This window comes from Scyliorhinus torazame, chromosome 2 (assembly GCF_047496885.1).
Source record: "Scyliorhinus torazame isolate Kashiwa2021f chromosome 2, sScyTor2.1, whole genome shotgun sequence".
In the NCBI taxonomy this organism is placed as follows: Eukaryota; Metazoa; Chordata; class Chondrichthyes; order Carcharhiniformes; family Scyliorhinidae; genus Scyliorhinus; species Scyliorhinus torazame.
Window position 1 is genome coordinate 218,694,508 of NC_092708.1, and position 25,092 is coordinate 218,719,599.

The 25,092-nt window shown below is 50.5% G+C and overlaps 1 protein-coding gene across 1 annotated transcript in view; it reads left to right on the top strand.

The window, feature by feature from the left end:
* LOC140395958 (pericentrin-like) overlaps positions 1-25,092 on the top strand; it is a 401,239-nt gene that overhangs the window by 24,859 nt on the left and 351,288 nt on the right. Inside the window, 3 exon segments of the mRNA XM_072483987.1 lie at positions 1,214-1,264; positions 8,888-9,011; positions 9,014-9,069. Of these exon segments, the coding sequence (XP_072340088.1) occupies positions 1,214-1,264; positions 8,888-9,011; positions 9,014-9,069 (231 nt within the window).

A 25,092-nucleotide genomic window follows, 5' to 3' on the forward strand; every position in this document is an offset into this window, starting at 1 on the left:
CTGCATTCCTTTTTACCCCCACCCGCACACACCAGTATGCTATGATCAATTTGCTTTTCCACCCTGCAGTCCCTGCTCTCGTCCACACATGTGACAAGAACCTCAAACTGTTGGACAATTGCAAAGGGCTGAAACGCTGCCATTGCTGCCCTCTGGGTCCTTGTATCTACCTCATTCTTTGCCACACCCAACTGTCCCAGACCATAAACCAAATCAAAAGTATCTAACTAAGGGGTGTGGCTGACTCTTGGAACAAACTGTCTAGTTAACTTTGATCGACTCTGAGCTGAAGACCCTCGAGCTGCGGACATTTAATGCAGATGTGGTTGCCGAGAGTCAAACGGGTGTCCACGAGATCTCACAAGCTATAGCTGTAACACATCACCTGCCCTGCCATCTTTATTGTGTTTTATTTAGTTAATTAGGTTTCAAGTTCAGAAATATTGCAACTAATATCTGTTATTATAGTAAGTAATTTAACTTGCTAAGCAATACATTTTGTGTGATACTTGTATTATCCCAGTACCGATTTAAACTACTGCCTTCGTTGAGAGGGATAAAATCTTTAAAAACTCACCAAGCAACCTGCCTGTTCATCTGATTAAAGCCTGAAATACTCAGCCTCCAGTAATTGCTACAATTGCAATCATTCAAGATGGTGCCGGAGCATGGCAACTCTCCCCCTCCCCCCTCCCCGTCCCTTTTCTTTTATCTCCTATCAGCGTTCTGACCTACTAAAACTATTTTACCATTTGTCAATGTTCTCTGTTGATTATTCTTTTTGTCTACTATGTACGTACTGTGTACGTTCCCTCGGCCGCAGAAAAATGCTTTTCACTGTACTTCGGTACATGTGACAATAAATCAAATCAAATCAAAATCAAATAAAGCAACAGCTCCTTTCCCCTCTGCACGAAAATGCTTCCATCATCAAATTTCCTCATTGTCAGTTGGGCTTCTTTGTTACCACACGGTGCACCAATTCAGTGTGGGCAGAAAACCTTATTATTTTCTTATTATTTTAAACATTGCCTTTTTTCCCTTGGTGATTCCTTTTTATCAAAACTGTTGTGAAGATTAATTTGAGATGCTAAGATCTTACTGCAATCTCATTTTGTCGCAAAAAAAATGAAGAGAAAACTTATTACCATTGTTTACTTTGATTTTCCTGTATGTTATCTTTAAGTATTTCTGTAATCTATGCTTTCCTCAGGCTGATGGTGAACTGTCGAGCACAAGTGCAGTGGAGGACCTCCCAGTTGAGGTGGGATATTGATCTAAATTCCAAACTTTTCTGCTTGATGCATAGCAATTTTTATAGCTACTTGACTGCTGTATTCTATAATTAGTCTTTGACACTTAGCCCCACATTCTTGCACAGCTTCGCACTTTCCTCTTCAAGTCACATACTGCAAAATAGTAATTTGTTTTGTGAAGAGATGTTTCAACATAACTACATGTAGTATTTTGCTGCAAAAGTCTCTCTTCCATTTCTTTGTACCTAGGTTGCATTGTATACATTTATGTGCACACGCAGAAATTTGATTTTGCTTGATATTAACTATATACCAAAATCATCAGCAGCCTCATAAAGTTATTCCTAAGAATATAAGAACTAGGAGCAGGAGTAAGCCATCTACCTCCTCGAGCCTGCTCCGCCATTCAATAAGATCATGGCTGATCTTAGCTTCACTTGCTTGTTCACTCACCATAACCCTTAATTCCTTTACTGTTATATTATCTATCATTGCCTTAAAAATATTCAACAAGGTAGCCTCAACTGCTTCACTGGGCAGGGAACTCCACAGATTCAAAATCCTTTGAGTGAAGAAGTTCCTCCTCATCTCAGTCCGAAGCACGGTGGTTAGCACTGTTGCTTCACAGAGCCAAGGACCCGGGTTCGATTCCTGGCTTTGGTCACTGTCTGTGTGGAGTCTGCACGTTCTCCCTGTGTCTGCGTGGGTTTCCACCGGGTGCCCCGGCTTCCACCCACAAGTCCTGAAAGACATGCTTGTTAGGTGAATTGGACATTCTGAATTCTCCCTCCGTGACCCGAGCAGGCACCGGAGTGTGGCGAGTGGGAGATTTGCACAGTAACTTCATTGCAGTGTTAATGTAAGCCGACTTGTGATACTAATAAACATTATTATTATTTTGAGGCTGTGCCCCCTAGTTCTACTTTCACCCGCCAGTGGAAATAACCTCCCTGCTTCTATCTTATCTATTCCCTTCATAGTTTTACATGATTCAATAAGATCCCCCCTCATTCTTCTTAATTACAATGAGTATAGTCCCAGTCTACTCAGTCTCTCCTCATAAGCCAATCCGTTCAACTCCGGAATCAAACCTAGTGACGCTCTGCACCCACTCCAGTGTCAGTACATCCTTTCTCAAGTAAGGAGACCGTAACTGTACACAGTACTCGAGGTGTGTCCTCACCAGCACCCTAGACAGCTGCACCATAACCTCCCTGTTTTAAATTCCATCCCTCAAGCAATGAAGGACAAAATTCCATTTATCTTAATTACCAAGACAGCCAAATTTCCCTGTAACCCATGCCCCCTAACTTTCTGAATGAACCTACACTGGGGAACCTTATCAAATGCTTTACTGAAATCCATATACACCACATCCACTGCCCGACCTTCATCAATGTGTCTCGTCACATCCTCATAGAATTAAATGAGGCTTGTGAGGCATGACCTGCCCCTCACAAAGCCATGCTGACTATCTTTAATCAAACTTATATTTTTCTAAATAATCATAAATCCTATCTCTCAGAATCCTTTCCAAAATTTCTTCCTTGATGATAGGTTCAAAAATTTTCCCCACTACAGAAGTTAAGATAACTGGTCGACAGTTACCCGCCTTTTGTCTACCTCCTTTTTTAAACAATGACGTCACATTTGTGTTTTCCAATCTGCCAGAACCGCCCCAGAGTCTAGCGAATTTTAGTAAATTACCACAAGCGCATTTGCTATTCCCCCACCATCTCTTTTAGTACCCTGGAATGCATTCCATCAGGGCCAGAAGACTTGTCTGCCTTTAGCCACATTAGCTTGCCCAACACTACTTACTTAGTGATCGTTTCGAGGTCCTCACCTCCTTGCCATCAATTATTGGCATGTTATCTGTGTCTTCCACTGTGAAGACCGAGACAAAATACCTGTTCAATGCCTCGACCGTTACCTCATTTCCTATTATTAAATCCCCCTTCTCATCCTCTAAAGGACCAAAGTTGATCGTAGCCACTCTTTTTCCTTTTATCAATTTGGAGAAACCTTTAATGTCTGTTTTTATATCCTGAGCTAGTTTAGACTCGTAACCAATCTTACTTTTCTTTGTAGCTTTTTTCGTGGCTTTCGATTGACCGTTAAAGTTTCCCCAATCCTCTAGTTTCCCACTAATCTTTGTCACTTTGTATGCATTTTTATTCAATTTGATACCCTCCTTTATTTCCTTAGATATCCATGGCTGATTATCCCTTTTCCTACAGTCCTTCCTTTTCACTGGTATATACTTTTACTGAGCACTGCGAAAAATTACTTTGAAAGTCCTCCACTGTTCCTCAATTGTCCCACCATAACATCTTTGCTCCCAATATACCTTAGCCAACTCCTCCCTCATCCCATGTAGTCTCCTTTGTTTAAGCACAATGGATTTTGCCTTCACCCCCTCCATCTGTATTTTAAATTCAACCATACTATGATAGCTCCTTCTGAGAAGATCCCTAACTATGAGATCATTAATTATTCCTGTCTCATTACACAGGACCAGATCTAGGAAAGCTTGCTCCCTCGTAGTTGCATACTGTTCAAGGAAATTATCGCGGATATATTCTGTGAACTCCTCCTCGAGGCTGCCTTGACCAACCTGGTTTGACCAATCAACATGTAGATTAAAATCCCCCATGATAATTGCCGTACCATTTTTACATGCATCAGTTATTTCTGCCTGCTCCACTGTGATATCATTTGGTGGCCTATAGACTGCACCTATCAGTCCTTTTTCTCCTTACTCTTTCTAATTTCCACTCAATTGGATTCAATCTTTTTCTCCATAGAACCTATATCATCTCTCACTACCGCCCTGATATCCTTTTTTAAAAAATATATATTTTAATCAAATTATTTTGGCCAAACAAAACAATACAAAAGTTTTCCTTTTTACAACAATAAAACAGTATAAATAACTGGCCGTTTTAACAAATAAATAAATAATATATAAACTAAATGGCAACTGCCATATCTAAAATAATAACTCTCCAAAAATAAAATCAAACAATCCAATATACATAACCTAGTACAAATATCTATACAAAAACACCCCTGAGGACACCCCCCCCCCCTCCCCCCCCCCGGGTTGCTGCTGTTACCTTCCCATTTCCTTTATCGTTCTGCGAGGTAGTCAATGAACGGTTGCCACCGCCTGGTGAACCCTTGAGCCGAACCCCTTAGTGCGAACTTTATCCGTTCTAGTTTTATAAACCCTGCCATGTTGTTTATCCAGGTCTCCACGCCCGGGGGTTTGGCTTCCTTCCACATAAGCAATATCCTTCGCCGGGCTACTAGGGACGCAAAGGCCAAGACATCAGCCTCTTTCGCCTCCTGCACCCCCGGCTCTTCTGCAACCCTGAATATAGCCAACCCCCAGCCTGGCTCGACCCGGACCCCCACCACCTTCGAAAGCACCTTTGCCACACCCACCCAGAACCCCTGCAGTGCCGGACATGACCAAAACATGTGGGTGTGGTTTGCTGGGCTTCTCGAGCATCTCTCACACCTATCCTCTACCCCGAAAAATTTACTGAGCCTTGCTCCGGTCATATGCGCCCTGTGTAAAACCTTGAATTGTATCAGGCTTAGCCTGGCGCACGAGGACGACGAGTTTACCCTACGTAGGGCCTCAGCCCACAGCCCCTCCTCAATCTCTTCCCCCAGCTCTTCTTCCCATTTCCCCTTCAGCTCATCCACCATGATCTCCCCCTCGTCCGTCATTTCCCTGTATATATCCGACACCCTACCATCCCCCACCCATGTCCCTGAGATCACTCTATCTTGAATCTCCTGCATCGGGAGCTGCGGGAATTCCCTCACCTGCTGCCTCGCAAAAGCCCTCAGTTGCATGTATCGAAATTCATCCCCTTGGGGCAACCCATATTTTTCCGTCAGCGCTCCCAGACTCTCAAACGTCCCGTCTACGAACAGATCTCTCAGTTGCACAACCCCAGCTCTCTGCCATGCTCCAAATCCCCCATCCATTCTCCCCGGGACAAACCTATGGTTATTTCTTATCGGGGACCGCACCGAGGCTCCCGTCCTTCCCCTATGTCGTCTCCACTGCCCCCAAATTTTTAGTGTTGCCACCACCACTGGACTTGTGGTGTATTTCTTCGGGGAGAACGGCAACGACGCCGTCACCATTGCTTGTAGGCTGGTTCCTTTGCAGGACGCCATCTCCAGTCTCTTCCACGCCGCTCCCTCCCCTTCTCCCATCCACTTACACACCATTGAGATATTGGCGGCCCAGTAGTATTCACTTAGGCTCGGTAGTGCCAGCCCCCCCTATACCTGCTACGCTGCAAGAACCCCCTCCTCACTCTCGGGGTCTTCCCGGCCCACACAAAACTCATGACACTTTTCTCAATTCTCTTGAAAAAAGCCTTCGTGACCATCACCGGGAGGCACTGAAACACAAAAAGGAATCTCGGGAGGACTACCATTTTGACCGCCTACACCCTACCCACCAGTGACAGGGGCACCATGTCCCATCTCTTAAAATCCTCCTCCATCTGTTCCACCAATCTTGTTAAATTAAGCCTATGTAAGGTTCCCCAACTCCTGGCTATCTGAACCCCTAAGTACCGGAAATCTCTTGTTACCTTCCTCAGCGGTAAGTCATCTATTCCCCTGCTCTGCTTCCCCGGATGCACCACAAACAACTCACTCTTTCCCATATTCAATTTGTACCCCGAAAATTCCCCAAACTCCCTGAGTGTCTGCATTATCTCAGGCATCCCCTCCACTGGGTCCGCAACATACAGCAATAAATCATCTGCATACAAGGATACCCGGTGTTCTTCTCCTCCCCTGAGTACTTCTCTCCACTTCCTGGAGCCCCTCAGTGCTATGGCCAGGGGCTCAATCGCCAATGCAAACAGTAATGGAGACAGGGGACACCCCTGCCTTGTCCCTCTATGAAGACGGAAGTAGTCAGACCTCTGTCTGTTCATGACCACGCTCGCCACCGGGGCCCTATACAGCAGCTGTACCCATCCGATATACCCTTCTCCAAAACCAAATCTCCTCAGCACCTCCCACAGCTAATCCCACTCCACTCTGTCGAATGCTTTCTCGGCGTCCATCGCCACCACTATCTCCGTCTCCCCCTCTGGTGGGGGCATCATCATTACCCCTAGCAACCTCCGTATGTTCGTGTTCAGCTGTCTCCCCTTAACGAACCCAGTTTGATCCTCGTGGACCACCCCCGGGACACAGTCCTCTATCCTCGTCGCCATCACCGTGGCCAGGAGCTTAGCATCTACATTTAAAAGGGAAATGGGCCTGTAGGACCCACACTGCAGTGGGTCTTTTTCCTTCTTCAAAAGGAGCGATATCGTTGCCTCCGACATAGTCGGGGGCAGCTGCCCCCTTTCCCTGGCCTCATTAAAGGTTCTCGTCAAAAGCGGGGCCAGTAGGTCCATATATTTCCTATAAAATTCCACCGGGAATCCGTCCGGTCCTGGGGCCTTCCCCGCCTGCATGCTCCCAATCCCTTTTACCACCTCCTCCATCTCAATCTGTGCTCCCAGTCCCGCCCTCTCCTGCTGCTCCACCTTAGGGAATTCCAGCTGATCCAAGAAACACATCATTCCCTCCTTCCCTTCCGGGGGCTGAGCCTTATATAACCTCTCATAAAATGCCTTGAACACCCCGTTCACTCTCTCCGCTCCCCGTTCCATCTCTCCCTCCTCATCTCTCACCCCACCTATCTCCCTCGCTGCTCCTCTCTTCCTCAATTGGTGAGCCAGTAGCCGACTCGCCTTCTCTCCATACTCATGCTGTACACCCTGTGCCCTCCTCCACTGTGCCTCTGCCTTACCCGTGGCCAGCAGGTCAAATTCCACATGTAGCCTTTGTCTTTCCCTGTACAGTCCCTCCTCCGGTGCCTCCACATATTGCCTGTCCACCCTCAAAAGTTCTTTCAGCAATCGCTCCCTTTCTTTACCCTCTTGCTTCCCTTTATGTGCCCTTATGGATATCAGTTCCCCTCTAACCACCGCCTTCAACGCCTCCCAGACCACCCCCACCTGAACCTCTCCATTGTCATTAAGCTCCAAGTACCTTTCGATGCACCCCCTCACCCTTAAACATACCCCCTCATCCGCCAATAAGCCCATATCCATTCTCCAGAGTGGGTGCTGTTCTTTTTCCTCTCCTACCTCCAGGTCTACCCAATGTGGAGCGTGGTCCGAAATGGCTATGGCCGTATATTCTGTCCCTGTCACCTTCGGAATCAGTGCCCTTCCCAAGACAAAAAAGTCTATCCGTGAGTATACTTTGTGAACATGGGAGAAAAATGAGAACTCCTGACTCCTAGGCCTACTAAATCTCCAGGGGTCTACCCCTCCCATCTGCTCCATGAAGTCCTTGAGCACCCTGGCCTCTGCCGGCCTCCTCCCGGTCCTGGACCTCGACCGGTCCAGCCGCCCTGATATCCTTAAATATCAGAGCTACATCACCTCCCTTACCATCCTGCTGTCCTTTCGAATAGTCTGATACCCCTGGATATTTAACTCCCAGTCGTGTCCACTCTGCAACCATGTCTCATTTGCGATGATTTGTGCCGTCAACTCATTTACCTTGTTTCGAATGCTACGAGCATTCAGGTAAAGTGCCTGTATGCTAGTTTTTATAGCTTCTTTTTGAATTCGAACACCTCCATTAATAACATCTCCTGAGTTTTTCTTCCCTTTAACATTTTTCAGAATTGCTCATGTAGTTGAACCCACCTCCCCACGTGCTAACCTGCTTTGCTTCCCATTAGCCATTATACTTCCTGTAGTTTTACCCCCCCTTTGCTAAGTTAAAATCCTTATGACCACCCTATTTATCCTTTCCGCTAGAACACTGGTCCCAGATCGTTTCTGGTGATGACTGTCCCAACGGTACAGATCCCTCCTGTTCCAATGCTGATGCTGTTTTTAAACTCCATCCCTCTAGCAATGAAAGACAAAATTCCATTTGCCTTCTTAATTATCTGCTGCACTGATTCATGCGCCGGTGCTGTTATTTGTACACTTTCTTGGGAATCCCCATATTTTTGCAAGATTGCTTTCTGTACATTGTGTTTAATGTTTCACTCCATTTCTCCTCTATTCTCCAATTTTCTATCTGTTCTCTCTGAATGTTAGACTGATCAGCAGTCTTCCAGTGCCTTCATCAAATAACCATTTGTTACGCACGAGTCAAAATGTTATCACACTATGATGATGGAGGGAGGAAAGAGATCAACTTGATGGAAACAAACTTGACATCCACTAATGCATAACTGTCAAAATAATAGTTGGCACCCTGGCTGAATGCTCTTCTTTCTTGGTATCAGTCTGCTTGTAATTTATGGAATCTGAGCTGTATGTTCTGGATCATTTTATAATTATCTAGATCATGATTATTTTCGTTGCCCATTTGGGTCAGTTTTCATTGGTTTCTGATAGATTTTGGAAGAAATGCAATTTTATGGTATGCTAGTTTTTATAGCTCCTTTTTGAATCCTAACACCTCGTTTCTGACCCACTTCTTATTTCCCCAATTGTATACTTAATTACATCATTTAAAATCAAATAAAAGTAAAAGAAAAGACTTTCACATCAGATGATCTCTTCTAGGTGGATAAGATGAATAACAGTACAGGATATGCCCAAACGGACCTTCAGGTCTGCCAGTTAACAGTAATCAAGCTTGAAGAACAGTTGCAAGGCAAAGAAATGGCTTTGGAACATCTCATCGTTAAGGTGAAAAACTTCAGGATCAACTGACTACCCACCAGGAGAGTGAGCAACTGCAGCAAGTATGGATGAAAAATACTTATGCTAGTTATAGCAATTCAAACATCTGGTTTATCATTTTATGCTTTATAAAATTCTGTGCTGCAACTGAAATGAGCTTTAATTCTAGAATACAGTCACCACTTGCCATGCAGCTTAGAGTCTCATCTTCTACTTTGGCACATCCTGGCAGCAGGACTTGGCACCTGATTAGACAGCTTTTTCAGATTCTTGCAGAAAAATTGATCTCTTGAAGAAAAATTCGGGGTGCAAAATAAATTCGTGGCTCTCAAAGGGAACCTTGCTGACAATTAACTTTTTGTTTTAAAAAATATTAATTTCTTTCTAGATATGGACAGCACGGTAGCACAGTGATTAGCACTGTTGCTTCATAACGCCAGGATCCCGGGTTCGATTCCTGGCTTGGGTCACTGTCTGTGCGGAGTCTGCACGTTCCCCCCGTGTCTGCATGGGTTTCCTCCCACAAGTCCCGAAAGATGTGCTGTTAGGTAATTTGGGCATTCTAAATTCTCCTTCTGTGTACCTGAACAGGCGCCAGAGTGTGGCGTCAAGGTGCTTTTCACGGTAACTTCATTGCAGTGTTAACGTAAGCCTACTTGTGATTATAAATTATAGAGATATTCTGCATATGTCGAGTCAAGCAATTTATGGTTCTGTTCTAAAATAGAGATTTCTTCAGTGAGCCTAGACTTTGAGTGCTGGTAGGCTTGCCCCTCTCCCCTGGTGGGGGCGGGGGGGGGGCTGGGTGGCCCGAAGGAGGCAACATGTTTAGGGTCGGCATATAGGGCCAGGGTCAGCATGGGTGAGCTGACTCACGGAAGTATAGTGGGGGGTAAATCAGAGCTAAGCGGATGCTTGGCAGAGATGGGGGGGGCATGTGGCTGGCCGAAAAAGGGAGATGGTTAGTCGGCAGAATGGGTGGGGGGGGGGGGGGGGGGGGGGGGCAAACCCCCCGACCAGGCTGATCACGTGGAACGTGAGGGGCCTGAATGGGCCGGTCAAGAGGTCCCGCGTGTTCTCGCATTTAAAGGGGTTGAAGGCGGACGTGGCCATGTTGCAAGAGACGCACTTAAAGCTCGCGGACCAGACGAGGCTGAGGAAAGGATGGGTGGGACAGGTGTTTCACTCGGGGTTAGTCTCAAAGACCAGAGGGGTGGCAATTTTGGTTAGTAAACGAGTGGCATTTGAAGCGGGGAGTATCGTGACGGACAAGGGGGGCAGGTACATAATGGTGAGTGGCAAGCTGCTGGGGGCCTGGGTGGTGCTAGTGAATGTGTATTGTTGTCCTTTGGCCCACTGGGCCCACACCTCCCTATCTTCTCTGGCCGCCATTTTGTTTCCCCGGACCTTCTCTACCTTCTTCCCCGCGTTTGCACATCTGCCGGACTCACTCCTCATTCTCTCCATGCAGCCCCGGGGGAACCTCTCCAGCACCCGTTCCCACACCGGTCTCAGCCTCCAAATGCCGCCGTCCCGTTCAGTGGCCCGTAATATCGACCTCGGCGGGAGCTGCCGTGAACGCGTGACCTAGCAGGTCATGGCTGCCGCCGGAAGTCTTCATTCTCCCGTTTCTTCATGGGTCTCACCCCCACAACCCAAAAAGATGTGCAGGGTTGGTAGATTGGCCACGCTAAATTTCCCTTAATTGGGTACTTTATATTTCTAAAAACAAAACAAAAAAAGAGAGCCCACGCGAGTGGTCGGTCATGCCTTATAAATTCTTATTTTCTGAAGAGATAGTTAAAGTAGTGGTCAGGGCAATGTTTATATATGTTATTCATTTGGACTTTCAGAAGTTCCTCATAAGAGACTTAACTAAAGTTGGAAATCATGGGCTTAAAGGGAAATTATTGATCTGTTAGGAAATTGACTGAGCCACAAGAAGGCAAGTAGGAATAATGAGCAAGTACAAGTGTGACCTGCAAAGATCGATGTTGGGATCTCAACTGTTCACTGTTTATTGCAGATTTAGGAGAGAAAGCAACATATCCAAATTAGTTAATGTCACCAAGTTTGGTTATATTGTAAGCAGTATGAAATTACAGACATTGAGAGATGAAGTGAACGAATGAACAAGACTGTGGCAAAATATTTTAACATAAGCAAATCTGAGGTCACTCAATTTGTGTAAAATAAGTAAGTACTCAAACGCGAGAAACATTGGAGGTCCAAAGATAATCTAATAATCTTTATTGTCACAAGTAGACTGACATTTAACACTGCAATGAAGTTACCGTGAAAAGCCCCTCGTCGTCACAATCCTGCGCCTGTTCGGGTACACGGAGGGAGAATTCAGAATGTCCAAATTACCTAACAGCACATCTTTCGGGACTTGTGGGTGGAAACCGGAGCACCTGAAGGAAACCCACGCAGACAGGGGAAGAACGTGCAGAATCCGCACAGACAGTGACCCAAGCTGGGAATCAAACCTTGGACCTTGATGCTGTGAAGCAACAGTGCTCACCATTGTGCTACCGTGTTGCCCACTTTCACATCCAGTATGTAGATCATTGAAGTGCCATGAACAAGTACAGGAAATAATCAAAAAGGCGAATGGAATACTGGACTTTATATCTGGTCAGGAGGGAAAGGTGATGTAGGATTTCTCATTTTTTAATAAGAGATGAAGTCTGGTGGTAGTTTCGGTTGAGTTTATTGCAAAATGTAGTTGGTACAAACTTGGATAGGTCAAACTTCCTTAAACTTTGGTCCAAACCCCCCCCCCCAGCATTTTATACCAGGCATTTGCACTTGTATCTGCGCTTACATTGTGACATTGTCACGTTTGTGGTTTGGTTTTAAAAGCCGATGAATCACTCTGAAGATTTAATATTTCCCCACAGGTGACTTTGGGGCCTCGAGGCTGGTCATTAGCTTGGAGGCAGTGAGGGGCTGATTAGAGGTATGGTAGAATGGATATCCCATGGGTCCTGCTGAATTTAATGGCAGAACCTGATTAACAATTTTTTGTTTGTTTTCTCACTGCATCTTGCCTGATTGTCAGATGTGTAGGCCTTTGAATCAAAAGAGAGCAGCAGGGGTGGGTCACTGGTGGGCAAGATTGGAAACTTTGGGGAGTGGAGCTTGTGAGAGTGGAGGGGTCAGCAAAGTGAATGCACCCATTGTGTAAGGGAAGTTAGTTGACTTCAGCAGTTATGTGGAGAGGCACTGTCCTCCAGGACGCAGCAGGGTGGGGAAACATACTTGACCTCATCCTCACCAATCTCCCTGCTGCAGATGCATCTGTCCATGACAGTATCGGTAGAAGTGACCACCGCACAGTCCTTGTGGAGACAAAGTCCTGTCTACACATTGCGGATACCCTACATTATGTTGTGTGGCACTACCATTGTGCTAAATGGGATAGACTTCGAACCAATCTAGCAACTCCAGTCTAGGCATTCATGAGGCACTGTGGACCATCAGCAGTAACAGAATTATAATTAACCACAATCTGCAACCTCATCCCCCACTCTACCATTACCACCAAGCCACGAGATCAACCCTGGTTCAATGAAGAGTGCAGGAGAGTATGCCAGGAGCAACACCGAAAAATGAGCTGTCAACCTCATGAAGCTACAACACAGGACTACTTTTGTGCCAAACAGCATACGCAGCAAGTAATAGACCGAGCTAAGCGTTTCCACAACAAAAGTATCAGATCTAAGCTCTGCAGTCCTGCCACATCCAGCTGTGAATGGTGGTGGACAATTAAACAACTCATTGGAGGAGGAGGCTCCACAAATATCCCCATCTTCAATGATGGTGGAGCCCAGCACAGCTGTGCAAAAGACGAGGCTAAAGCATTCGCAACAATCTTCAGCTAGAAGGACTGAGTGGATGATCCATCTCTGTGTCCTCCAGAGGCTCCCAGCATCACAGATATCAGTCTTCATCCAATATGATTCACCCCACGTGATATCAAGAAATGGCTGAAGGCCACTTACTGTATACTGTAAAGGCTATGGGTCCTGATAATATTCGGGCAATAGTAATGTGCTCCAGAACCTGCTGGACCCCTAGCCAAGCTGTCCCAGTACAACTACAACACTGACATCTACCCGGAAAATTGCCCAGGTGTGTCCTGTGCACAAGAAATAGGACAAATCCAACCTAGCCAATTACTGTCCTTTCCGTCTACTCTCCATCATCAGCAAAGTGATGGAAGGAATCATCAACAGTGCTATCAAGCGGCACTTACTCGGCAATAACCTGCTCACGGATGCTCAGTTTGGGTTCCGCCCGAGTCACTCTGCTTCGGACCTCATTACAGCCTTGGTTCAAACATGGACAAAAGAGCTGAATGTCAGAGGTGAGGTGAGAGTGACTGCCCTTGACATCAAGGCAGCATTTGACCAATTATGACATCAAGCTAAACTGGAGTCAGTGGGAATCAGGGGAAAAACTCTCTGGTTGGAGTCATACCTGGCACAAAAGAAGATGTTTGTGATGGTTGGAGGTCAATCATCTCCACTCCAGGGTATCACTGCAGGAGTTGCTCAGGGTAGTGTCCCAGGGCCAACCATCTTCAGCTGCTTCATCGACGCCCTCCCTTCCATCATAAGGTCAGAAGTGGAGATGTTCGCAGATGACTACACAATGTTCAGCACAATTCGTAACTCCTCAGATACTGAAGCAGTCCATGTCCAAATGCAGTATGAGACCTGGATTATATCCAGGCTTGTGCTGGCAAGTGGCAACTTACATTTGCGCCACACAAGTGCCAGGCAATGACCATCTCCTCCAAGAGAGTATCTAACTATCACTCCTTGACATTCAATGGCAATACCATCGCTGAACCCCGCACAATACCAGGCTTGCCCAATTTAAATTTTTCATGGTGACTAATTTTGAGGCATGTAACCTCATTGTGTCAGCCCCTCTGTGTCAGCCCCTCTGTGTCAGCCCCTCTGTGTCAGCCCCCTCTGTGTCAGCCCCTCTGTGTCAGCCCCTCTGTGTCAGCCCCTCTGTGTCAGCCCCTCTGCGTCAGCCCCTCTGCGTCAGCCCCTCTGCGTCAGCCCCTCTGCGCCTGCCCCTCTGCGCCTGCCCCTCTGCGCCTGCCCCTCTGCGCCTGCCCCTCTGCGCCTGCCCCTCTGCGCCTGCCCCTCTGCGCCTGCCCCTCTGCGCCTGCCCCTCTGCGCCTGCCCCTCTGCGCCTGCCCCTCTGCGCCTGCCCCTCTGCGCCTGCCCCTCTGCGCCTGCCCCTCTGCGCCTGCCCCTCTGCGCCTGCCCCTCTGCGCCTGCCCCTCTGCGCCTGCCCCTCTGCGCCTGCCCCTCTGCGCCTGCCCCTCTGCGCCTGCCCCTCTGCGCCAGCCCCTCTGCGCCTGCCCCTCTGCGCCTGCCCCTCTGCGCCTGCCCCTCTGCGCCTGCCCCTCTGCGCCTGCCCCTCTGCGCCTGCCCCTCTGCGCCTGCCCCTCTGCGCCTGCCCCTCTGCGCCTGCCCCTCTGCGCCTGCCCCTCTGCGCCTGCCCCTCTGCGCCTGCCCCTCTGCGCCTGCCCCTCTGCGCCTGCCCCTCTGCGCCTGCCCCTCTGCGCCTGCCCCTCTGCGCCTGCCCCTCTGCGCCTGCCCCTCTGCGCCTGCCCCTCTGCGCCTGCCCCTCTGCGCCTGCCCCTCTGCGCCTGCCCCTCTGCGCCTGCCCCTCTGCGCCTGCCCCTCTGCGCCTGCCCCTCTGCGCCTGCCCCTCTGCGCCTGCCCCTCTGCGCCTGCCCCTCTGCGCCTGCCCCTCTGCGCCTGCCCCTCTGCGCCTGCCCCTCTGCGCCTGCCCCTCTGCGCCTGCCCCTCTGCGCCTGCCCCTCTGCGCCTGCCCCTCTGCGCCTGCCCCTCTGCGCCTGCCCCTCTGCGCCTGCCCCTCTGCGCCTGCCCCTCTGCGCCTCCTCTGCGCCTGCCCCTCTGCGCCTGGCCCCTCTGCGCCTGCCCCTCTGCGCCTGCCCCTCTGCGCCTGCCCCTCTGCGCCTGCCCCCTGCGCCTGCCCCGCTGCGCCTGCCCCGCTGCGCCTGCCCCGCTGCGCCTGCCCCGCTGCGCCTGCCCCGCTGCGCCTGCCCCGCTGCGCCTGCCCCGCTGCGCCTGCCCCGCTGCGCCTGCCCGCCCCTCTCGCTGCGTCTGCCCGCCCCTCTCGCTGCGTCTGCCCGCCCCTCTCGCTGCGTCTGCCCGCCCCTCTCGCTGCGTCTGCCCGCCCCTCTCGCTGCGTCTGCCCGCCCCTCTCGCTGCGTCTGCCCGCCCCTCTCGCTGCGTCTGCCCGCCCCTCTCGCTGCGTCTGCCCGCCCCTCTCGCTGCGTCTGCCCGCCCCTCTCGCTGCGTCTGCCCGCCCCTCTCGCTGCGTCTGCCCGCCCCCCTCGCTGCGTCTGCCCGCCCCCCTCTCTGCGTCTGCCCGCCCCTCCCTCTCTGCGTCTGCCCGCCCCTCCCTCTCTGCGTCCGCCCGCCCTCCTCGCGCTGCGTCCGCCCGCCCTCCTCGCGCTGCGTCCGCCCGCCCGCCTCGCGCTGCGCCCGCCCGCCCGCCTCGCGCTGCGCCCCGCCCGCCCGCCTCGCGCTGCGTCCGCCCGCCCGCCTCGCGCTGCGTCCGCCCGCCCGCCTCGCGCTGCGTCCGCCCGCCCGCCTCGCGCTGCGTCCGCCCGCCCGCCTCGCGCTGCGTCCGCCCGCCCCTCTCGCGCTGCGTCCGCCCGCCCGCCTCGCGCTGCGTCCGCCCGCCCCTCTCGCTCTGCGTCCGCCCGCCCCTCTCGCTCTGCGTCCGCCCGCCCCTCTCGCTCTGCGTCCGCCCGCCTCTCTCTCTCAGCCCGCCTCTCTCTCTCTCTGTCTGCCCGCCTCTCTCTCTCTCTCTCTCTGGCCACCCCTCTCTCTCTCTGGCCACCTCTCTCTCTCTCTGTCTGCCCGCCTCTCTGTCTGCCCGCCTCTCTGTCTGCCCGCCTCTCTGTCTGCCCGCCTCTCTGTCTGCCCGCCTCTCTGTCTGCCCGCCTCTCTGTCTGCCCGCCTCTCTGTCTGCCCGCCTCTCTGTCTGCCCGCCTCTCTGTCTGCCCGCCTCTCTGCCCGCCTCTCTGTCTGCCCGCCTCTCTGTCTGCCCGCCTCTCTGTCTGCCCGCCTCTCTGTCTGCCCGCCTCTCTGTCTGCCCGCCTCTCTGTCTGCCCGCCTCTCTGTCTGCCCGCCTCTCTGTCTGCCCGCCTCTCTGTCTGCCCGCCTCTCTGTCTGCCCGCCTCTCTGTCTGCCCGCCTCTCTGTCTGCCCGCCTCTCTGTCTGCCCGCCTCTCTGTCTGCCCGCCTCTCTGTCTGCCCGCCTCTCTGTCTGCCCGCCTCTCTGTCTGCCCGCCTCTCTGTCTGCCCGCCTCTCTGTCTGCCCGCCTCTCTGTCTGCCCGCCTCTCTGTCTGCCCGCCTCTCTGTCTGCCCGCCTCTCTGTCTGCCCGCCTCTCTGTCTGCCCGCCTCTCTGTCTGCCCGCCTCTCTGTCTGCCCGCCTCTCTGTCTGCCCGCCTCTCTGTCTGCCCGCCTCTCTGTCTGCCCGCCTCTCTGTCTGCCCGCCTCTCTGTCTGCCCGCCTCTCTGTCTGCCCGCCTCTCTGTCTGCCCGCCTCTCTGTCTGCCCGCCTCTCTGTCTGCCCGCCTCTCTGTCTGCCCGCCTCTCTGTCTGCCCGCCTCTCTGTCTGCCCGCCTCTCTGTCTGCCCGCCTCTCTGTCTGCCCGCCTCTCTGTCTGCCCGCCTCTCTCTCTGCCCGCCTCTCTGTCTGCCCGCCTCTCTCTCTGCCCGCCTCTCTCTCTGCCCGCCTCTCTCTCTGCCCGCCTCTCTCTCTGCCCGCCTCTCTCTCTGCCCGCCTCTCTCTCTGCCCGCCTCTCTCTCTGCCCGCCTCTCTCTCTGCCCGCCTCTCTCTCTGCCCGCCTCTCTCTCTGCCCGCCTCTCTCTCTGCCCGCCTCTCTCTCTGCCCGCCTCTCTCTCTGCCCGCCTCTCTCTCTGCCCGCCTCTCTGTCTGCCCGCCTCTCTGTCTGCCCGCCTCTCTCTCTCTGTCTGCCCGCCTCTCTCTCTCTCTCTGCCCGCCTCTCTCTCTCTGTCTGCCCGCCTCTCACTCTCTCTCTGCCCGCCTCTCACTCTCTCTCTGCCCGCCTCTCTCTGTCTGCCCGCCTCTCTCTCTCTGTCTGCCCGCCTCTCTCTCTCTGTCTGCCCGCCTCTCTCTCTCTCTGCCCGCCTCTCTCTCTCTCTGCCCGCCTCTCTCTCTCTGTCTGCCCGCCTCTCTCTCTCTGTCTGCCCGCCTCTCTCTCTCTGTCTGCCCGCCTCTCTCTCTCTGTCTGCCCGCCTCTCTCTCTCTCTCAGCCCGCCTCTCTCTCTCTCTCAGCCCGCCTCTCTCTCTCTCTCAGCCCGCCTCTCTCTCTCAGCCCGCCTCTCTCTCTCAGCCCGCCTCTCTCTCTCAGCCCGCCTCTCTCTCTCAGCCCGCCTCTCTCTCTCAGCCCGCCTCTCTCTCTCAGCCCGCCTCTCTCTCTCAGCCCGCCTCTCTCTCTCAGCCCGCCTCTCTCTCTCAGCCCGCCTCTCTCTCTCAGCCCGCCTCTCTCTCTCAGCCCGCCTCTCTCTCTCAGCCCGCCTCTCTCTCTCTGCCCGCCTCTCTCTCTCTGCCCGCCTCTCTCTCTCTGCCCGCCTCTCTCTCTGCCCGCCTCTCTCTCTCTGCCCGCCTCTCTCTCTCTGCCCGCCTCTCTCTCTCTGCCCGCCTCTCTCTCTCTGCCCGCCTCTCTCTCTCTGCCCGCCTCTCTCTCTCTGCCCGCCTCTCTCTCTGTCTGCCCGCCTCTCTCTCTCTCTCTCTGTCTGCATGCCTCTCTCTCTCTCTCTCTGTCTGCATGCCTCTCTCTCTCTCTGTCTGCCCGCCTCTCTCTCTCTCTCTCTGTCTGCCCGCCTCTCTCTCTCTCTCTCTGTCTGCCCGCCTCTCTCTCTCTCTGTCTGCCCGCCTCTCTCTCTCTCTCTGTCTGCCCGCCTCTCTCTCTCTCTCTCTCTCTCTCTCTCTCTCTCTCTCTCTCTCTCTCTCTGTCTGCCCGCCTCTCTCTCTCTCTCTCTCTCTCTCTCTCTCTGTCTGCCCGCCTCTCTCTCTGTCTCTGTCTGCCCGCCTCTCTCTCTCTCTGTCTCTCTGTCTGCCTGCCTCGCTCTCTGTGTCTGCCCGCCTCTCTCTCGCTCTCTGTCTATCCGCCTCTCTCTCGCTCTCTGTCTATCCGCCTCTCTCTCTCTCTCTCTCTCTCTCTCTCTCTCTCTCTCTCTCTCTCTCTCTCTCTCTCTCTCTCTCTCTCTCTCTCTCTCTCTCTCTCTCTCTCTCTCTCTCTGTCTGTCCGACTCTCTCTCGCCCCGCACATCTACCAGGTGGGCTGGTATGAAGGCCGTAATATTCATGTACTTGGAAGGTTTCTTCCAAATGTAATTGAAAATTGGATCTCAACTGGAAAAGGGCATCCCGATAGTGGAGCAGTCCCTTGGTATGAGTCAAATGCTGATCCAAAGCTATGCTCTATTGGAGTTAGTGCCAAAGTAGAAAATCGGCCCAAAAAACAAACCCTGTGATGTCAACATTATGTTGAAGAAGCTTGTATTCTCTTTTGAGTGACTTGCAGCTGGCTACTCAAATTTATATTACATTGGTGAATCGTTAAGCTTTGCAGCAAATTGTATTCATTAGTGAAATATACAAGAGGAAACTTCAAACAAGGTTTAAGCGGCACTGTAGCCTCACGGTGCCAAAGTTCCAGGTTCGATCCCAGCTCTGGGTCACTGTCTGTGTGGAGTTTGCACATTCTCCCCATGTTTGCGTGGGTTTTGCCCCCACAGCCCACAGATGTGCAGGGTAAGTGGTTTGGTTGCCCCTTAATTGGAAAAATGAATTGGGTATTCTAAATTTTTTTTTTTAAACCTTCTCCTCTGTCAGGATATCAATCCCAGTGAGCAGCTTCCTCTGCATATTTTTGCCGCGTAGTCCACAAACCAGCCTGACTCGAAGAGCATCACCAAGTGTTATACTAAATTCACACTATGTAGCTAATCTTCTTAAAGACACTATAAACTGTAGAATAATTTCACAATCTTCCTGACTATGGCAGTGGGACCGAAACCTTTCTGCAATCAATAATGGTTTAGAAACGTCCCTCTCAAATTTTCATTAATTCATTGAAGGATTTGTCCCCTGGTTTTGCTGGGTGAACAAGATTCTGTGGCATCATAAATGTTTTAAGCTGAGATATGTTGCGACCTTTAGGTCCTCCGGTGCCTGATTAACTATTTAAAAACCATTGGAATCATCTGTGAATTTAATGTTTTATAATGCTCATCAAATGGCGCCCGTTCTTCCTGCCATTTTTGGATCTTGGCTCCTTGGGTCTACACTTCCTCCCTTCTGACAGTGTTGGAAGGTATGGCACAAACAATCCCTTGAACAAGCAACTAAGGGAATCATAGAACATAGAAAAATACAGCGCAGTACAGGCCCTTCGGCCCATGATGTTGCACCGAAACAAAAGCCATCTAACCTACACTATGCCATTATCATCCATATGTTTATCCAATAAACTTTTAAATGCCCTCAATGTTGGCGAGTTCACTACTGTAGCAGGTAGGGCATTCCACGGCCTCACTACTCTTTGCGTAAAGAACCTACCTCTGACCTCTGTCCTATATCTATTACCCCTCAGTTTAAAGCTATGTCCCCTCGTGCCAGCCATTTCCATCCGCGGGAGAAGGCTCTCACTGTCCACCCTATCCAACCCCCTGATCATTTTGTATGCCTCTATTAAGTCTCCTCTTAACCTTCTTCTCTACAACGAAAACAACCTCGAGTCCATCAGCCTTTCCTCATAAGATTTTCCCTCCATACCAGGCAACATCCTGGTAAATCTCCTCTGCACCCGCTCCAAAGCCTCCACGTCCTTCCTATAATGCGGTGACCAGAACTGTACGCAATACTCCAAATGCGGCCGTACCAGAGTTCTGTACAGCTGCAACATGACCTCCCGACTCCGGAACTCAATCCCTCTACCAATAAAGGCCAACACTCCATAGGCCTTCTTCACAACCCTATCAACCTGGGTGGCAACTTTCAGGGATCTATGTACATGGACACCTAGATCCCTCTGCTCATCCACACTTTCAAGAACTTTACCATTAGCCAAATATTCCGCATTCCTGTTATTCCTTCCAAAGTGAATCACCTCACACTTCTCTACATTAAACTCCATTTGCCACCTCTCAGACCAGCTCTGCAGCTTATCTATATCCCTCTGTAACCTGCTACATCCTTCCACACTATCGACAACACCACCGACTTTAGTATCGTCTGCAAATTTACTCACCCACCCTTCTGCGCCTTCCTCTAGGTCATTGATAAAAATGACAAACAGCAACGGCCCCAGAACAGATCCTTGTGGTACTCCACTTGTAACTGAACTCCATTCTGAACATTTCCCATCAACCACCACCCTCTGTCTTCTTTCAGCTAGCCAATTTCTGATCCACATCTCTAAATCACCCTTAATTCCCAGCCTCCGTATTTTTTGCAATAGCCTACCGTGGGGAACCTTATCAAACGCTTTGCTGAAATCCATATACACCACATCAACTGCTCTACCCTCGTCTACCTGTTCAGTCACCTTCTCAAAGAACTCAATAAGGTTTGTGAGGCATGACCTACCTTTCACAAAGCCATGCTGACTATCCCTGATCATATTATTCCTATCTAGATGATTATAAATCTTGTCTCTTATAATCCCCTCCAAGACTTTACCCACTACAGACGTGAGGCTCACCAGTCTATAGTTGCTGGGGTTGTCTCTGCTCCCCTTTTTGAACAAAGGGACCACATTTGCTGTCCTCCAGTCCTCTGGCACTATTCCTGTAGCCAATGATGACATAAAAATCAAAGCCAAAGGTCCAGCAATCTCTTCCCTGGCCTCCCAGAGAATCCTAGGATAAATCCCATCAGGTCCCGGGGACTTATCTATTTTCAGCCTGTCCAGAATTGCCAACACCTCTTCCCTACGTACCTCAATGCCATCTATTCTATTAGCCTGGGGCTCAGCATTCTCCTCCACAACATTATCTTTTTCCTGAGTGAATACTGACGAAAAATATTCATTTAGTATCTCGCCTATCTCTTCAGACTCCACACACAATTTCCCATCCCTGTCCTTGACTGGTCCTACTCTTTCCCTAGTCATTCGCTTATTCCTGACATACCTATAGAAAGCTTTTGGGTTTTCCTTGATCTTTCCTGCCAAATACTTCTCATGTCCCCTCCTTGCTCGTCTTAGCTCTCTCTTTAGATCCTTCCTCGCTACCTTGTAACTATCCATCGCCCCAACCGAAACTTCACACTTCATCTTCACATAGGCCTCCTTCTTCCTCTTAACAAGAGATTCCACTTCCTTGGTAAACCACGGTTCCCTCGCTCGACGCCTTCCTCCCTGTCTGACCGGTACATACTTATCAAGAACACGCAGTAGCTGATCCTTGAACAAGCCCCACTTATCCAGTGTGCCCAACACTTGCAGCCTACTTCTCCACCTTATCCCGCCCAAGTCACGTCTAATGGCATCATAATTGCCCTTCCCCCAGCTATAACTCTTGCCCTGCGGTGTATACTTATCCCTTTCCATCATTAACGTAAACGTCACCGAATTGTGGTAACTGTCCCCAAAGTGCTCTCCTACCTCCAAATCCAACACCTGGCCTGGTTCATTACCCAAAACCAAATCCAACGTGGCCTCGCCTCTTGTTGGCCTGTCAACATATTGTTTCAGGAAACCCTCCTGCACACACTGTACAAAAAACGACCCATCTATTGTACTCGAACTATATCTTTTCCAGTCAATATTTGGAAAGTTAAAGTCTCCCATAATAACTACCCTGTTACTTTCGCTCATATCCAGAATCATCTTCGCCATCCTTTCCTCTACATCCCTAGAACTATTAGGAGGCCTATAAAAAACTCCCAACAGGGTGACCTCTCCTTTCCTGTTTCTAACTTCAGCCCATACTACCTCGGAAGAAGAGTCCCCATCTAGCATCCTCTCCGCCACCGTAATACTGCTCTTGACTAGCAGCGCCACACCTCCCCCTCTTTTGCCTCCTTCTCTGAGCTTACTAAAACACCTAAACCCCGGAACCTGCAACATCCATTCCTGTCCCTGCTCTATCCATGTCTCCGAAATGGCCACAACATCGAAGTCATAGGTACCAACCCATGCTGCCAGTTCCCCTACCTTGTTTCGTATACTCCTGGCATTGAAGTAGACACACTTCAAACCACCTACCTGAACACTGGCCCCCTCCTGCGACGTCAAATCTGTGCTCCTGACCTCTATACTCTCATTCTCCCTTACCCTAAAACTACAATCCAGGTTCCCATGCCCCTGCTGCATTAGTTTAAACCCCCCCAAAGAGCACTAACAAATCTCCCCCCCAGGATATTTGTGCCCCTCAGGTTCAGATGTAGACCATCCTGTCTGTAGAGGTCCCACCTTCCCCAGAAAGAGCCCCAGTTATCCAAAAATCTGAATCCCTCCCGCCTGCACCATCCCTGTAGCCACGTGTTTAAATGCTCTCTCTCCCTATTCCTCATCTCACTATCACGTGGCACGGGCAACAACCCAGAGATAACAACTCTGTTTGTTCTAGTTCTGAGCTTCCATCCTAGCTCCCTGAAAGCCTGCCTGACATCCTTGTCCCCTTTCCTACCGATGTCGTTAGTGCCAATGTGGACCACGACTTGGGGCTGCTCCCCCTCCCCCCTAAGGACCCGGAAAACACGCTCCGAGACATCACGTACCCTTGCACCTGGGAGGCAACATACCAAACGCGAGTCTCTCACGCTCCCACAAAATCTCCTATCTGTGCCCCTGACTATAGAGTCCCCAATTACTAATGCTCTGCTCCTCTCCCCCCTTCCCTTCTGAGCAACAGGGACAGACTCCGTGCCAGAGGCCCGTACCCCATGGCTTACCCCTGGTAAGTCCCCCCCCCCCCCACAAGTATCCAAAGCGGTATACTTGTTTCTCAGGGGAACGACCACAGGGGATCCCTGCACTGACTGCTTTTTCCCAGTCCCTCTTACAGTTACCCACCTATCTCCAATCTTTGGTGTAACTAATTCCCTGAAGCTGCTATCTATGACCCCCTCTGCCTCCCGAATGATCCGAAGTTCTTCCAACTCCAGCTCCAGTTCCCTAACTCGGTCTTGGAGGAGCTGGAGATGGCAGCACTTCCTGCAGGTAAAATCAGCAGGGACACTAACTGCATCCCTCACCGCAAACATCCTGGAGGAGGAACATTGCACTCCCTTCCCTGCCATTCCTCTAACTTTCTACCAAGATCTGGCTAACAACTAAATTAAATTTTTATAAAAAATAATAATAATATAATAAAATATGGCACTTACCTCAGACCAATGGGTTTTATTATTAGGTTAGAGGAGGCGGGTGGGTGGGAGACACTACACGTGTAGTGTCTCGGGTTTCCTCTCCACCAGAATTTATTGGTGAGGGTCTTCCCAGACGTCCGCGGGTCGACTTCCTGTTCCCGCCTAAAAAACTAATTTAAAAAAAAAAAATTCTCAGCTCCTGCTGAAATTGACTAACCAGCCAGCTCCACTCCCGCCGAAATCGACTGGCCTGCCCCTGCAAAGACAAGTGCTTTTAAAGGTTGACTTACCTCCCAGCAACCTCCTTCCGCAATGCTCCCGCTGAAACTGACTCACCAGCTGTTCTCACGCCGAAATCGACTGGCCTGCCCCTGCAAAGACAAGTGCTTTTAAAGGTTGACTTACCTCCCAGCAACCTCCTTCCGCAATGCTCCCGCTTAAACTGACTCACCAGCTGTTCTCACGCCGAAATCGACTGGCCTGCCCCTGCAAAGACAATCCTTCCCTCTTTATACATAAGTATTTGCATTTCCCCCTCCCCCGAGTAGTGGCCCGTGCAGAGTTGGCAGATTTCAAAATCTCCATTCCCCATAGCTTCAAAGTGCGGCTCCTGCATCCCCGACTCCACGCACTTCAGCACAAGGATGTCTTACCTGACGGTCAGACTTCTTACTCACAGTTGCAGTCAAAATTTGTTTTAAACTGTAACCATTGCCCGATTTGTATGTGTGAGTCCAGTCCCAAGAATCTGCTGTTGCTCCCAATGCCGCCTCAACTGTTTAGTCGACAAAAAATATATTTTTAGCAATTTTTCCAACCTCAATCCTTGTCGCCAGTTTTCTTTTATATTTCTTTGCATCAAAGAGAAAAGGTATGGGAGCTGCCCACACTCTGGATTTTTGTAAATCACGATGAAAAGTTTATTAAGAGGTGTTGCTCATATAATCAAAGATGGTGACTTGCCCAAACCCCATGCAAGCACTCTGCTGAAGTCACTACACATCAAGTGACGAATAACTAGCAGGAATATATCCTCTATTACATGACACCTACCAATCGAAAGTTCCTCCCTGCTGAGTGCCTGAACCCGCAGGTTTCTTGCGTTCATGTCCTATCTCCTGTCATGCCCTCTCACCTCATCGTCTGGAAAAGACCTACCTCATGCTCCCTCAATCCTCTTTGTATTAACCTGCTGGCGAACTCACTTCCCCTCCTGGTCCCCATATTAGCCAATATTGTTCTTTGTTCAAGTGTTGTCCCCTCTCATTTAAATCTATCATCATCCCTCTCCTCATAAAAGTCAACTGTTGACTACTCTATTTTGCCACCCCGTTTCCTTTTCCTCTACTCGAACATGTCGCTTCCCACCTCTGTGCTTATCTTTCCCAGAATCCCATATTTAAACTCCTCGATCATGATTCCACCCCTGCCACAGTATTGAACTGGCTCATGAAAGTCAGAAATGACATCCGGTTTGTCTGTCTGTAACAAAGGTAAAATAACCCTCCTTGGCCTTCTCAACTTGTCTGCTGCTTTTTAACCTAGTTGACCACACCATCCTGCCCTCATGCCTCTGCACTATTGTCTAGCTTAGTGTTTTTGAAACTTTTTTTCCCGGGACCCACTTTTGCCAGCCAGTCTGTCTTTGTGACCCACACCACATTTGCTTTAATG